General features: G+C 35.7%; 1 protein-coding gene across 3 annotated transcripts in view; it reads left to right on the forward strand.

The window, feature by feature from the left end:
- Positions 1–16,896, forward strand: part of PRKG2 (protein kinase cGMP-dependent 2) — a 126,922-nt gene that overhangs the window by 26,318 nt on the left and 83,708 nt on the right. For all 3 annotated transcript variants that reach the window (XM_057302079.2, XM_003832268.5, XM_008957652.4), the window contains exons 3-4: positions 13,500–13,666; positions 16,685–16,798. In XM_057302079.2, coding sequence (XP_057158062.1) covers positions 13,500–13,666; positions 16,685–16,798 — 281 coding nt within the window. The remainder of the gene's footprint in view (positions 1–13,499; positions 13,667–16,684; positions 16,799–16,896) is intronic.

Consider the following 16,896-nt stretch of genomic DNA (forward strand, 5'->3'; position numbering starts at 1 on the left):
AGTCCCACCAACAGTGTAAAAGTGTTCCTGTTTCTCCACATCCTCTCCAGCACCTGTTGTTTCCTGACTTTTTAATGATTACCATTCTAACTGGTGTGAGATGGTATCTCACTGTGGTTTTGATTTGCATTTCTCTGATGGCCAGTGATGGTGAGCATTTTTTCGTGTGTTTTTTGGCTGCATAATTGTCTTCTTTTGAGAAGTGTCTGTTCATGTCCTTTGCCCACTTTCTGATGGGGTTGTTTGTTTTTTTCTTGTAAATTTGTTTGAGTTCATTGTAGATTCTGGATATTAGCCCTTTGTCAGATGAGTAGGTTGTGAAAATTTTCTCTCATTTTGTAGGTTGCCTGTTCACTCTGATGGTAGTTTCTTTTGCTGTGCAGAAGCTCTTGAGTTTAATTAGATCCCATTTGTCAATTTTGTCTTTTGTTGCCATTGCTTTTGGTGTTTTAGACATGAAGTCCTTGCCCATGCCTATGTCCTGAATGGTAATGCCTAGGTTTTCTTCTAGGGTTTTTATAGTTTTAGGTCTAACGTTTAAGTCTTTAATCCATCTTGAATTGATTTTTGTATAAGGTGTAAGGAAGGGATCCAGTTCTGTTTGTCTGTTATTGGTGTATAGGAATGCTTGTGATTTTTGCACATTGATTTAGGATCCTGAGATTTGATGAAGTTGCTTATCAGCTTAAGGTGATTTTGGGCTGAGACGATGGGGTTTGCAAAATATACAATCATGTCATCTGCAAACAGAGACAATTTGACTTCCTCTTTTCCTATTTGAATACTCTTTATTTTTTTTCTCTTGCCTGATTGCCCTGGCCAGAACGTCCAATACTATGTTGAATAGGAGTGGTGAGAGGAGAGCCTTGACTTGTACCAGATTTTAAAGGGAATGCTTCCAGATTTTGCCCATTCAGTATGATATTAGCTGTGGGTTTGTCATAAATAGCTCTTATTATTTTGAGATACGCTCATAGTTCATTGAGAGTTTTTAGCACATAGGGGTGTTGAATTTTGTTGAAGTCCTTTTCTGCATCTATTGAGATAATCATGTGGTTTTTGTCATTGGTTCTGTTTATGTGATGGATTACATTTTTTGATTTGCATATGTTGAACCAGCCTTGCATCCCAAGGATGAAGCCGACTTTATCCTAGTGGATAAGCTTTTTGATGTGCTGCTGGATTCGGTTTCCCAGTATTTTTTTGAGGATTTTTGCATCAATGTTCATTGGGGATATTGGCCTGAAATTTTCTTTTTTTGTTGTGTCTCTGCCAGGTTTTGGTATCAGGATGATGCTGGCCTCATAAAATGAGTTAGGGAGGAGTCTCTGTTTTTCTGTTGTTTGGAATAGTTTCAGAAGGAATGGTATCAGCTCCTCTTTGTATATCTGGTAGAATTTCGCTGTGAATCTGTCTGGTTTTGGGCTTTTTTTGATTGGTAGGCTATTAATTACTGCCTCAATTTCTGAACTTGTTATTGGTCTGTTGAGGCATTTGACTTGTTCCTGGTCTAATCTTGGGAGGGTTTATGTGTCCAGGTATTTATCCATTTCTTCTAGATTTTCTAGTTTATTTGAGTAGAGGTGTTTATAGTATTCTCTGATGGTAGTTTGTATTTATGTGGGATCAGTGTTGATATCCCCTTTATCGTTTGTTATTGTGTCTGTTGGACTCTTCTCTCTTTTCTTCTTTATTAGTCTGGCTAGGGGTCTATCTATTTTGTTAATCTTTTCCAAAAACCAGCTTCTGGATTCATTGATTTTTTTTGAAGGGTTTTTCATGTCTCTTTCTCCTTCAGTTCTGTTCTGATCTTAGTTATTTCTTGTCTTCTGCTAGCTTTTGAGTTTGTTTGCTCTTGCTTCTCTAGATCTTTTAATTGTGATGTTAGAGTGTCAATTTTAGATCTTTCCCACTTTCTCCTGTGGGCATTGAGTGCTATAAATTTCCCTCTAAACACTGCTTTAGCTGTGTCCCAGAAATTCTGGTACATTGTGTCTTTGTTCTCATTGGTTTCAAAGAACTTATTTATTTCTGCCTTAATTTTGTTATTTACCCGTAGTCATTCAGGAGCAGGTTGTTCAGTTTCCATATAGTTGTGCAGTTTTGAGTGAGTTTCTTAATCTTGAGTTCTAATTTCATTGCACTGTGGTCGGAGAGTTTGTTTTTTATGATTTCCATTCTTTTGCATTTGCTGAGGAGTGTTTTATTTCCAATTATGTGGTCGATTTTAGAATAAGTGTGGTGTGGTGCTGAGAAGAATGTATATTCTGTTGATTTGGGGTGGAGAGTTCTGTAGGGATCTATTAGGTCTGCTTGGTCCAGAGCTGAATCAAGTCCTGAATATCCTTGTTATTTTTCTGTCTTGTTGATCTGTCTAATATTGACAGTGGGGCGTTGAAGTCTCCCGCTACTATTGTGTGGGAGGCTAAGTCTCTTTGTAGGTTTCTAATAACTTGCTTTATTGATCTGCGTGATCCTTTATTGGGTGCATATGTATTTAGGATAATTAGCTCTTCTTGTTGCATTGATTCCTTTACCATTATGTAATGCCCTTCTTTGTCATTTTAGATCTTTGTAGGTTTAAAGTCTGTTTTATCAGAGACTATGATTGCAACCTTTGCTTTTTGTTGCTTTCCATTTGCTTGGTAAATATTCCACCATCCCTTTTTTTGAGCCTGTGTTTGTGTTTGCATGTGAGATGGATCTCCTGAACACAGCACCCTGAGGGGTCTTGACTCTATCCAGTTTGCCAGTCTGTGTCTTTTAAGTGGGGCATTTAGCCCATTTACATTTAAGGTTAATATTATTATGTGTAAATTTGATCCAGTCATGATGCTAGCTGGTTATTTTGCCCATTAGTTGATGTGGTTTCTTCATAGTGTTGATGGTCTTTACAATTTGGTATGTTTTTGCAGTGGCTGGTACTAGTTTCTCCTTTCCGTATTTAGTGCTTCCTTCAGGAGCTCTTGTAAGGCAGGCCTGGTGGTGACAAAATCTCTCAGCATTTGCTTGTTTGTAAAGGATTTTATTTCTCCTTTGCTTATAAAGCTTAGTTTGGCTGGATATGAAAGTCTGGGTTGAAAATTCTTTTCTTTAAGAATGTTGAATATTGGCCCCCACTCTCTACTGGCTTGTACGGTTTCTACACAGAGATCCACTGTTAGTCTGATGGGCTTCTCTTTGTGAGTAACCCGACCTTTCTCTCTGGCTGCCCTTAACATTTTTTCTCCATTTCAACCTTGGTGAATCTGATGATTATGTTTCTTGGGGTTGCTCTTCTTGAGGACTATCTTTGTGGTGTTCTCTATATTTCCTGAATTTGATTGTTGCCCTGTCTTGCTAGGTTGGGGAAGTTCTCCTGGATAATATCCTGCAGAGTGTTTTCCAACTTGGTTCCATTCTCCCCATCACTTTCAGGTATACCACTCAAACGTAGGTTTGGTCTTTTCACATATTAGGCTTTGTTCGTTCCTTTTCATTCTTTTTTCTGTTACTTTGTATTCACTCTTTATTTCATTAAGTTGATCTTCAATCTCTGATATCCTTTCTTTCGCTTGATTGATTCAACTATCAATACTTGTGTATGCTTCTCAAAGTTCTCTTGCTGTGTTTTTAAGCTTCATCAGGTAATTTATGTTCTTCTCTAAACTGGTTATTCTAGTTAGCAATTCCTCTAACCCTTTTTCAACATTCTTAGTTTCCTTGCATTGGGTTAGAACATGCTCCCTTATCTCAGAGGATTTTGTTATTTCCCTCCTTCTGAAGCCTACTTCTGTCAATTCATCAAACTCATTTTCTGTCCAGGTTTGTCCCCCTGGCTGGTGAGGAGTTGTAGTCCTTTGGAGAGGAGGCATTCTGGTTTTTGGAATTTTCAGCCTTTTTGTACTAGTTTTTCCTCATCTTCATGGATTTATCTACTTTGGTCTTTGATGTTGGTGACCTTCAGATGGGGTTTCTGTGTGGGCATCCATTTTGTTGATGTTGATGCTATTCCTTTCTGTTTGTTAGTTTTCCTTCTAATAGACAGGCCCCTCTGCTGCAGGTCTGCTGGAGTTTGCTGGAGGTCCACTCCAGATCCTGTTTGCATGGGTATCACCAGCAGAGTCTACAGATAGCAAAGATTGCTGCCTGTTCTTCTTCTGGAAGCTTCATCCCAGAGGGGTACCTGACAGATGCCAGCTGGAGCTCTCCTGTATGAGGTGTCTGTCGACCCCTGCTGGGAGGTGTCTGTCGACCCCTGCTGGGAGGTTTCTCCCAGTCAGTATGCATGGCAGTTCAGGGACCCACTTGAGGAGGCAGTCTGTCCCTTAGCAGAGCTCGAGCTCTGTGCTGGGAGATATGCTGCTCTCTTCAGAGCCAGCAGACAGGATCATTTAAGTCTGCTGAAGCTGCACTTACTGCCGCCCTTTCCCCCAGGTGCTCTGTTCCAGGGAGATGGGAGTTTTATCTATTAACCCCTTCCTGGGGCTGCTGCCTTTCTCTCAGAGATGCCCTGCCCAAAGAGGGGGAATCTAGAGAGGCAGTTGGGCCGCAGCATCTTTGCAGAGCTGTGGTGGGCTCCACCTAGTTTGAACTTCCCTGCGGCTTTGTTTTCACTATGAGGGGAAAACCGCCTACTGAAGCCTCAATAATGGCAGACACCCCTTCCCCCACTAAGCTCGAGTGCTCCAGGTTGACTTCAGACTGCTCTACTGGCAGTGAGAATTTCAAGCTAGTGGATCTTAGCTTGCTGGGCTCTGTGGGGGTGGGATCCGCTGAGCTAGACTGCTTGGCTCCCTGGCTTCAGCCCCCTTTTCAGGGGAGTGAACGATTCTGTCTTTCTGGCATTCCAGGCACCACAGGGGTATGAAAAAAAAAAAAATTCCTGCAGCTAGCTCAGTGTCTGTCCAAATGGCCGCCCAGTTTTGTGCTTGAAACCCAGGGCCCTGGTGTCATAGGCACCCAAGGGAATCTCCTGGTCTGCAGGTTGTGAAGACCATGGGAAAAGCGTACTATCTGGGCCTGAGTACACCATTCCTCATGGTGCTGTCCCTCATGGCTTCCCTTGGCTAGGGGAGGGAGTTCCTCGACCCCTTGTCCTTCTGGGTGAGGCGATGCCCTCCATGGGCTGCACCCACTCTCTAACCAGTCCCAGTGAGATGAGCTGGGTACCTCAGCTGGAAATGTAGAAATCACTCACCTTCTGCATTGATCTCGCTGGAAACTGCAGACTGGAGCTGTTCCTATTTGGCCATCTTGCCAGCCACTCCCCAAAAGTCTTTTTATCCATTGTTGTGCCAGTAGTATATATTCTCTTAATTATTTTCATTCATAATAATTTTTGATATCCATTACTTTAAGTGTTGTAATTTTGTTATTCTTCAATGTTGTGAAGCTAGTCTTGGGCCTTTTTATGACTATAAGAATTTAATATCAGCTTCTCAATTTTTATAAATTTTTAAATTTAGAGCATTGATTGGGATTTCATTGAACCTGATCAACCTGAATATAATTAACATAATTAAAAATATAGTCTTCTAATCTATGACCATGGTATATTCCTCCATTTAGTTAGGTTTTCTCTCATTCTTTTAATAATATTTTGTATTCTTCTATGTAGACATCTTACTTATCTTTGTTAGATATAATCCTTCATAGTTGATACTGTTTTGAATTATTTAAAATTTTTTAATGTTAATTGTTTAATACTAGAATATAGAAATACAATTAAATTTGTATATTGACTTTATATCAAGTGAGATTGTTGAAATCACCTGTTGATATTGGTGGTTTACCTGTACTTTCTTTTGAATTTTTCACATACACAATCATATCTTTTGGAAAGAATACAGTTTAATTTTTTCTTTTCCTATGTTTACATATTTTATTTTTCTTCTTTTTGTTTCTTTTCTTTCTCCCTTTATTAAATTTGCTCAGACTTCTGATTCAGGATTAAAGTGTCCTATTTCTGATGTCTTTAGGAAAGCTTTCAATGTTTCACGGTATAATATGATGTGTTTTTGTTTTTGTTTGTTTTATAGATGTATTTTATCAGATTAAGGAGATTTTCCTCTATACTTAATTTGCCAAAAGTATTTCTTAATTCAAAAATTATTACAGGTGTTTAATTTTACCAAATACTCTTTCTGCATCCCATTATATTTGCTACATTTTTCTCCTTTATTCTTTCATGTTGATAATTATGTTAATTAATGTTCAATCTAATCTAGAATATTTATTTTTTATACTTTGTTTGTTTTGTTTTTTACTTTTGTCCCTCTATTCATTAGGGATATTATATTTTATTTTTCTTTTTTGTAGTATAACTCCTTATCAGGCTATTCTGGCACTATAAAATGAATCGGGAAAAATTCGTCTTTCCTGTTTTTGGAAAATATTATATAAATTTAATATTAATTTTTCTTTAAATATCTATAAGGCTTAATAATAAGGTCATCTGGGTTTAGACTTTTTTGGGTGGGATAGTTTTTATATTTGATTTAGTTTCTTTATTGCTAATCAGATTTTCTATTTCCTCTTGTCTCAGGTTTGGTAGTTTATTTTTCTAGAAATTTTTTTCATTTCATCACAATTTTCCATACTTGATGTTTTTGAAACTATTTTAAATGATGTCATTTTAAAAATTTTATTTTGAATTTTTTGATGCTGGACTACATAGTATGAACAACTATTTTGGCAAGAATGCAGTTTAATTTTTAACTATAAAGTTGTTCATACTACTCATTTCTTTTTTATATGTCTGTAATATCCATAGTGATGTCTTCTTCTTATTTCTAGTAATAGTAATTATACCTCCTCCCTCTCTTACTCCACAAGTCCTGTCTTGTTGTGAATTATTATTTTATTATTTTTTTCAAAGAAATTATTTTGGGCTGTGTTGATTCTCTTCATTATATTTCTTTTTTCCTGTTTTATTATTTTCTGCTGTCATTGTGTTATTTTCTTCCTTCCTTTTTTGAGTTCAACTTATTTTTCTTTTTCTAGTCTTTTGAGATGGATGCTTAGGACGCTCATTTATAATATTTATTCTATTATATAATTTGACATCATAAATTTTCTTCTATATGTCATTTTAACTGCATCTTACAAGTTTTATGTCATATTTTATTATTTATTTCAAAATATGATTTGGCTTTTCTTATAACTTAATTTTTGACCAATGGGTTGTTTAGAAATGTATTGTTCAATTCTCAAACATTTGAGGATTTTATGATTTTTCTGTTATTAATTTCTAGCTTTATTCTATTAATACTATATTTAAAGAATATAGTCTGTATTACTTCAGTCTTATGAAATGTGTTGAAATGATTGGTGGTTTGCCATGTGGTCAGTTTTTATGATTGTTTAATATGCACTAGAAATGAATGTGTATCTGCATGTTCTCACTCATAGGTGGGAATTGAACAATGAGAACACATGGACACAGGAAGGGGAACATCACACTCCGGGGACTGTTGTGGGGTGGGGGGAGGGGGAAGGGATAGCATTAGGAGATATACCTAATGCTAAATGACGAGTTAATGGGTGCAGCACACCAACATGGCACATGTATACATATGTAACAAACCTGCACATTGTGCACATGTACCCTAAAACTTAAAGTACAATAATAATAATAAAAAAAGAAATGAATGTGTATTCTGAATTTATTGAATAGAGATATTTAAAATATCAGTGAGTTCAAGAGATTCAATAAAGTTCAATAATCAAATATTCAGATGTATTTACTAATTTTTGTTGGCTTATTCTATTAATTAGAGAGATGTGTTAAAATCTCCCAGAATCAATGTGGGACACTTGTCTATTTTTTCTTTTAATTTTGCCAATTTTGCTCCATATATTTTGATACTGTCATATTAAGTGGATACATATTTGGAATATTTAGATATTCTTGATGATATAAATATGAAATATTCCTCTGTATTTCTAGAAATATGTTTTTTATTAAGGTCTACTTTCCTGTATCAGAGAAAAATTTATTTTTAATTGATGTTTACATAGTATATCTTTTTTCCACTTTTTTATTTTCAGCCTTTCCATACATTATCTTTAAGGCATGTATCTTATTAGCAATATACACTTGGTATTTCCTTTTAAATTTTATTTTATTTGTCTGACAAGCTTGTCTTTTAATTGGGGTATTTGGTATATTTACCTCCAATGTAAATAAAAAATATTTGGGCTTAAATCTAATATCTAATATTATTCAGTTTCTCTTTTTGTTTGCCATGTTTTGAGGATTAATGAAGTATATATTTTAATTCTATTTTATCCTTGTTAGCTTTCATTCATTCATTTATTTATTTATTTAATTTTATTTTTTTGAGACGGAGTTTCACTCTTGTTGCCCAGGCTGGAGTGCAATGGTGCGATCTCAGCTCACTGCAACCTCCAACTCCCGGGTTCAAGCAATTCTCCTGCCTCAGCCTCCCGAGTAGCTGGGATTACAGGTGGCTGCTACCATGCCTGGCTAATTTTTGTGTTTTTAGTAGAGATGGGGTTGGCCAAGCTGGTCTCAAACTCCTGACCTCAGGTGATCCATCTGCCTTCGGCCTCCTAAAGTGCTGGGATTACAAGCATGAGCTACTGCGCCCGGCCTATCCTTGTTAGCTTTCTAGTTAAACATTCTTTGACTAATCTTGTAGGCCTCACTATAAATTATGGCATGCATCCTTAACTTACTAAACTTTTAACATAGATTAGTACTTTTATCAATTGCTGGACCTTAAATTGTGTTAACTCCATTTATTGTTCCCTCCCCTGCAGTTTTGGCTGTTTTCTACATTTATTTCTTATATATTTTACACTGCACAAGGTATTATTATTGCTTTTTAATAAATACAAGCTTTCTTTAATCACCCATAGATTTATATTTTCCATTGCTCTTTCTTCCTTCTAACATCTGCCAGTTTCCATCTGAGATCATATTTCTTCTGTCTGGAGCTCTTCACTGTTACAAGTCTGTTGCCAATGGAAAAACATTTTGAAAATATCTTCTTTTTGCCTTCATTTTTGAAGGTGATTTTCACTGGGTAAAGATATTGAAATAGGCTCTTTGAAGCGCTTTTAAGATATGCTACTGTGTTCTGGCTTCTGTTATTTCTGTTGAAGAGTAAGTTAGTCATTTGAAAGTAATGCCTTTTTTTTCTAGCTGCTTTTTAGAGTTTTCTCATTGTATTTGGTTTTTCAGCAATTTGACTGTGGTAGGCCTAGATATGGTTTTCTTTGTATTTATTTTATGCAGAGTTTATAATGCATCTTGTCTGTGCTTGACATTTTTTAATTGATTTAAGCTCTTTTTTCTTTTCTTTTCTTTTTTTTTCTTTTTTTTTGTTTGTTTTTGAGACAGAGTCTCACTCTGCTGCCAGGCTGGAGTGCAAGTGGCACAATCTCGGCTCACTGCAACCTCTGCCTCCCGGGTTCAAGCAATTCCCCTGCCTCAGCCTCCAAAGTAGCTGGGAATACAGGCGCCTGCCACCACGCCCAGCTAATTTTTGTATTTTTAGTAGAGATGGGGTTTCACCATATTGGCCAGGATGGTCTCTATCTCTTGACTTTGTAATCTGCCCACCTCAGCCTCCCAGAGTACTGAGTTTACAGGCGTGAGGCACTGCACCCTGCCTGATTTAAGCTAACTCTTAAATATGATTCCTTCATATATTGTTTCAGCTCAATTATTTCTCTTTCTTCAGGGTCCCAGATTATACGTATGTTCAACTTCTCTGTTATGCCTCATATATCTCTTATGTTTTGATTTTTAGTTTTTTGTTTTGCTTTGTTTTGCATCCTAGATTCTCTCCAATCTTCTATAAATATATTCTAGCTGCCTATAATTAGTTTCTAATTATTTTCAGCTGCATTTTATCAGATTGCAAACTGATCTTTTGCATGTCAAGCTTCGTGTTTTTCAGTTTTAGAATTTCCATTTGATTTCTTTAAATATTCACGTTTTCTACTGACATCTCCATTTGTCCTGAAAGCATATTGCTTATAGTTAAAGTTGTACCTGATAGCTGCAGTATATTGATCTACTATGGTTCTGTTTCTATTGTCTTTTTTTCTCTCTGTCCTTAGTCATTTGGGCTTTTCTCTTAGTATGCCTGGTAACTTCTGATGTCATGACAAATATTTCCTATTTAAAAAACTGTGGAGAAAATTTGAGTGTCTAGATTTTATGAGCTTCCAATGGAGAATACTTACTTTTACTTCTGGCAGGCAGTTAAGCTAGTGGCTGATAGTTGTAACCAAAATAGGGTTTTGTCGGTTTGGTAGCTGGTTTTCAGTGTTTTTGAGAGCCTATTTTGCTTTGTTCTTATTCCTAGGCTGCAGCCCTTCAGGTGTCCCATCTGAAATCCTGGGTGGTTACCAGGACCCCAGGTAGACACCCAGGATTTCAGATGGGATACCTTAAGGGCTGCAGCCTAGGAGTAAGAACTAAGCATCCTATCATCCCACTTCATGGTGTGCTTTAAACATGAACTTTTGTCTTTGAGATAGCCAAGACTGTGTTCAGTAGCTGCCTGAAAAGCAGCAAATGCCTTGTAGGAAATGCCGAGGAGACTGTCAGCCTCATGTTCTCTTGTAGATCATGACTCTAAGTTGTTGCTATGTTGATAGATCTTCAATACTTCCAATAGATTATCTATCTATCTAATCAGCTTTTATAGTTGTTTTGTGGGAGCAGGAAGAGTTATGCTGGTAATAGCTGGTCTGTCATAGTTGTAGAAAGAGTTGCAAAGTTTATATTCTTTTTTTTGAGATGGAGTCTTGCTCTGCCGCTCAGGCTGGAGTGCAGTGGCGCGAGCTCAGCTCACTACAACCTCCGCCTTCTGGGTTCACGCCATTCTCCTGCCTCAGCCTCCACAGCTGGGACTACAGGCACCCACCACCATGCCTGGCTAATTTTTTTGTATTTTTAGTAGAGACGGGGTTTCACTGTGTTAGCCAGGATGGTCTCGATCTCCTGACCTCGTGATCTGCCCGCCTCGGCCTCCCAAAGTGCTGGGATTACAGGCGTGAGCCACCGCGCCTGGCCGAAACTTACCAGATTTTTAAAATAAGTTGTTTTAAATTTATAATCTACTTTTGAGAAAAATTCATAGAGATAATTTCACTAATTAGAGACTATTACAATATGTCTATACACTAAGTTATAAAAGTTTGGAAACTTTTTGAGGCCATGGGTCATGTTTCATTAATTTTTATGTCCTAAGTAAGTGCTTAATGACATTTTAAAAGCAGAATAGATATGAATATAAGTACTCTAGGAATTCACAGGAGAAAGAAAGGATGGTGTAAACTACAGCATCCATTTAAAATCATCCAATTTAAAATCATGAGGGATTTCTTGGTGGATGTATAAGGTTTGGAAAGGTTGAGGGGTAAAAAGTAAGTTAAGTCACAAAAGAAAACATGTTCCATCTCTTAAGGCAAAGATATAGGGGATGATAAGGATACCAGCTTATCTATAATAAAAAATTTGTTTTAGGGAGTAAGTACTAGATGGATAGATTGGAGCCATGTTGTAGAAAATGGTAAATACTGGGTTGTAGGATATTGATTTTTTTTTTCTATGGGCAAAAGAGTCTTTTTGAGTACTTCCATGGAATGTTGGATGTTGAATGAATGAAGTTAAACCAAAAAGAAATGAAGAACCAAAAGAAAGAAGTTAAACCAAAAAAGAAAGAAATAAAGAGGACATTGAAGCTCCAGAAATACTGGTTTAAAGAGATTTGTTTACAGCAAGACTTCTTTGAAGTGTGCATTTTAAATTTCCAAAGTTTGCTTAAACTTAGCACACTTTTGCTTATAAAGAAACAGTGTTCTTGGAACATACTTTGGAAAATTAGTATATGTGGGCATTGAGGAAACACTGACTGGAATATTATACTAACATATAAAGTCTGCGAAAGCTGGAGCTTCTTGATATTGTTCACAGTTCTACCAGTTGTACTAAGAGAATTACCTAGCAAAGATATGTTCTCAATATATATTAAGTGAGTTGGCTTTAGTGGATAAAAATGAATTGGATGAACATGAAATCCATTTTTAAATTTTTTTTAGCAAGAATAATCTGATGATATAATACAGATGGATTTTAGGGAAAATCGGCTAGAAGCTTAAGTCCAAGAAAATAAACTTTTAAAGTTGTCCAGACCTAAGATTTGTTCTTGGACTGTGGTGCCATCCTTGAAAATGGGAAATAAAATGGATAACAGTGATACTTTTTAAAACAAATTGATAAGATTTAGTAATAGATTAGATGGAACTTCTCAAGGCACTCAAAGAATTTGAATAGCTTTGAGTCACTGTAGGGAAGAAGAAATTTCTTTGTACAAGACTTCATTCTGTTTTCTTCATGTAGCCTAAAGATATGATGGATAGAGTCATGAAAGAATTATTTAATTTCATGAAGTCTTACCTTTTGTTTGAAAACTTTTTGTGTAGAAAAAGATCACCAGCTTCCAAACAGTAATTGGGAGAGAGTTTGAATGAAAGATACAGAAAAAAGTATTTAAAAAATCATGCTGAGTTTTATGATCGAGAGTAAATATATTGTGCAGATCTGACTTAGCCCATAGAGCATCTTTTCTTTCAGCACAATAATTTTATGATATCTACATATGAATAATTTTCATTAAAACAGTTTAAATTTATGTTAATGAAGATTGGGTAGCTATCTTGAGCTACATCTTTTCCAAAATAGAGCAGAGCATTATAGGATTATCAGCAAGTAGAACTTGGATTTGAGGAATGAATGGACTGTGAGATTGGAAATGTCAGTTCTGTCTAGTCCACCCATATCTAGAGTAAAACCTAGTCAAACCTATATTATCACTGTCACCATCTATGTCTGATCAAACTTACCAAGCCCCAAGGGCTTTCTCCCTTAGAAGCTTTCTCCCTCAGAAGAGACAATGGGATGGAATGGAAGCAGCGCAGACTTCAGATTCACCTACTTAGTTTCAAATCCCATGAAAAATTAGTTCCTTCTTACCTCTTAGTCTACTTCTTCCTAAAATAGGAATAGTAATTATCTCATAATATGATAATGAGGATTAAATAAAATATAAAATAACTACAACTGTAGGCACTATGCATACATGAATACATCAGTGAGTGAAGACTGTATTGTAGTCCCTTAAATACAACTCCTTTATATCCATGAGATTTGCTTTCCATCTAAAAAATCATGTGTCCATTAGTAGTGCATCTATGGATCTTGAGAAATGCTACATTTGTGGTGATGGCAATTAGGAATGATAATATTGGTGTCATGATGACTATCAGAATAATATTCAAAAACATTTTCTTAGGTTTTTCATGTAAGCTATGGTAGTTATAAGGGTGAAATGTGTGGTGGGGTTAGAAAAAGATTGTTCTTGCTAGAAAGTTATAAGTTTGTAGATAATATTATCGAGAATCAGAATAAAGTGAATCTAAATAGTAAAACATGATTTTCATTAATTGTAACTAACATCTCTTTTCCATTATACCAGTGAGAAGAAGCTCATTACAGATGCCCTTAATAAAAATCAGTTTCTGAAAAGACTGGATCCTCAGCAGATCAAAGACATGGTGGAATGCATGTATGGGAGAAACTATCAGCAAGGGAGTTACATTATTAAGCAAGGAGAACCAGGAAACCATATCTTTGTGCTGGCAGGTGGGTTTCACACATTTTTCCAGTTATTATATAATAAATATTTTGCCTGTTATGATTTTCTGCAAACATTTATAAAAACATAAAACTGGCTGCTCTATTTGTAGAAAACATAACATATTCAATCATGAAATAGCAAAATTGTTGATCTAATCATGATGATGGTAATGTTTAATTGATGGTAATATTTAATATGTGCTGAATAATTTCTATATATCAGGCATCCTATTGAGCAGTTGATAGAGAGATCACATTTTATCTTCTCACCAACCCTGTAAGGCAAGTTCTATTTTCTCCATGTTACTAACATGGACTATGTCTCAGAGAGGGTAACGCCACATAGATCATTAAGCAGTGGAGGTAAAATGCACACTTAGGCAATTTGACTTAAGAATCCGCACTTCTAATCACAATACCACGTGCTCAAAAAGTGTTTTTATTCAAATACTGCTGCTGAAGTTAACATTTTAAGAAATGCACCAGGAGAAAAGAAAACAATTATTATTGTGGTTCTGGAAGATGTTTTGGTTTTATACCAATGATTTAAAAAGATAACTTAGGTACTTTTGACCAACACACAAATCAAATGACATGTCTTACAATTAAAACCGGTGTTTTTAGAATTATTTAAATGGTTTCCTTCATCTGTGGTAATTTGAACATGCTTACAAGTTGGGAAGATTATAATGGTTAGATAGGCAAATGATTTATTTTTGTAATGTATAGATCTTATAATGACTACTCAATTTTTTTCTCTTTTGTATATAGAAGCAAAAAATTATCTAAACAGGGATTAAAGTTATAGAACATTTTGTCACATTCTGGCACAACTTTTTGAGTTTTAGGGAAAAAAGTTAAAACTGGCTTACCCAGAAGGAGTGATGAATGGAGGAATGCTTTCTATTTGTTGATGTTGTTGACATGTTGACAACATGATGTTGTTGACATGTTGTTGACAGCAATGATGGTTGTCATTCCATCATTGGCATTGTAGTTCCTGATAATCTAAGTATTGCTTTTATTCTTGTTCCTTTGGGGCCTTAAGTGTGAGGCAGAAGTTGTCTATCTAAACAAATTAATAAACATGTATTATTCTATTTATAGTATATAAAAGATTGTTTTATATACGTTGATTATTTGAACATGCCAATTTTATGATTATTATTTGCCATATATATCTTTGTAGGCACCTTTAAAATTATACAGTCATTCCCAAGGAATCATTCTACTTAATTAATGAGTTATAGTCTTAATTTAGCCAGCCTTCACTTTTTTAGGGACAACTTTTCCCTCTTGCAACTTTTCTCTTAGCCATTTTAACTTCTGCTTTAGCAACACTAGAGTATTGCAGCAAGAGAAGATAGGTCATTAAGTCAACAAATATTTATGAAACCTCATAGGAGAGGATGAGAAACTGATGTAAGCCTATCTCGTTCCTTCCCAAATAGTTCTGATGAAAGGCTCAGGGAGAGAAGAGGTTGAACAGAAGTCAGTATCAAAACAGCTATTGAGATCAGAGTTATGGCACACATGGAAATGAAAATTGGATGGTTTCTTATTTGAATTAATTGTAGTGTCACCCAAGGACTGAATTGCCTGGTTTAATTATCTGGTTGAGCAAATTAATTTGATAATTAAAAATATTCCCTTTATGAAACATAGCATGAATAGCAAATAGTAAAAGCATATTTAGCTTTAACTTTTGATATTCCATATAATTCTTCAGCATTGCTCAGGCACAATGAGCCATAACCAATTTCAAGATAAAAACTTGAAATGCATTAAGATTCATGATATCAACTGGACACTACCACTAAGTGGCTTTGATAGAATAGAATTTAGCTAATGAGAAATTTTAAATTGCATGTCTAACCTCTAGGATTTGGAGCCAGAACTGAGTGTTTTTTTTTCTTGCTAGTATAAATTCCATCAGACTAAGGATATTTTCTCTTTTGTCCCCTCTATGGCTCTGGCACTTGGAACAGTTCCCAGCACAACATAGGTACTCGGATCAGTTTTGCTGAATGAAGGGATGGACAGAGATGATACAGAGCTACTTAGCAGTGAATTAGGAAAAGGAAAGACTAATTCTTTAAGGAAAGGAGATATTGCCCCATCACTTTTTTTTCCTCTAAGAACTTAGGTCTTTTTTGCTTATGCTTTTAGTTGGTTAAGGTTTTGTTTGTATTTGTTCAAAGCAAAAGAAGAGTAAAGCTGCCAAGGCAAAAAAAAGAAAAATAGTGAAGGGGATGCAAACTTCTGCCTCTCCCTTCCTCCAGTCTTTGCCCAGGTAATAAGTGCCAAACACTCTTCTTAGTGATTTTCATTTGTAACTAATATGTATTACATTTAAATAAATTAGAGGTTAGATAACAATTGAGGCACCATGAAGTAACTTGCCCAAGGTCACATAGACAAAAATGAGTTGAATCGGGACACAGCCAGGCAGTCTGATTCCGGGGCTGATCTACTTACTGGTTATGACGGGTTGTCATTCCATCATTGTGAACAATTTCTCTGTGTTTTTATGACACACAGTGATTGTTGAGCTCCTCATAAAAGAGAAATAGTTTCATGTATTACATTTCTCTTAGGTTATAATGAATTTTAAACAAAACACTTGCCATCCACTGCTTCAGGAAAATAACATTGTAAAAATAATAATATTAATAATAGCTAACACACGGCATTTACTGTGCACTAGCCATTGTTCTAAATTCCTTACCTAGATTAACTTATTTCATTCTTGCCACTGTAAAATAATAATAATTATTATTATTATCCTCATCGTTGATGAGGAACTTCAGACAGATAGCGTAAGTTTCTCAAGGCAACCCAGCTAATAGTAAGTGGCAGAGGTGATTTCAGTCTACACTTTTAACTGGTGTATTATAATGAGAATCATAAAATATCTTACCTGTATACTTTGTGTGCTTTATGATTGTTTTATTTTACTAATTTATAGTATCTACACGGATTTCGATTATTTGTGTGTGTGTTTTTTAAAATTCTACTTGATAGAGGGTCGACTAGAGGTGTTCCAAGGGGAGAAATTGCTGTCCTCCATCCCTATGTGGACCACATTTGGGGAGCTTGCCATTTTATACAACTGTACAAGGACTGCCTCTGTGAAAGGTAATAAAAGAGGAAATGCTCCATCTTTGAATTGTTGTGGCATGTTAAAGATAATCTAGTCCAGTCACATTTGCACCCTGATCCACAGTCTGTTTCCC

Source organism: Pan paniscus, chromosome 3 (assembly GCF_029289425.2).
Source record: "Pan paniscus chromosome 3, NHGRI_mPanPan1-v2.0_pri, whole genome shotgun sequence".
Lineage (NCBI taxonomy): Eukaryota > Metazoa > Chordata > Mammalia > Primates > Hominidae > Pan > Pan paniscus.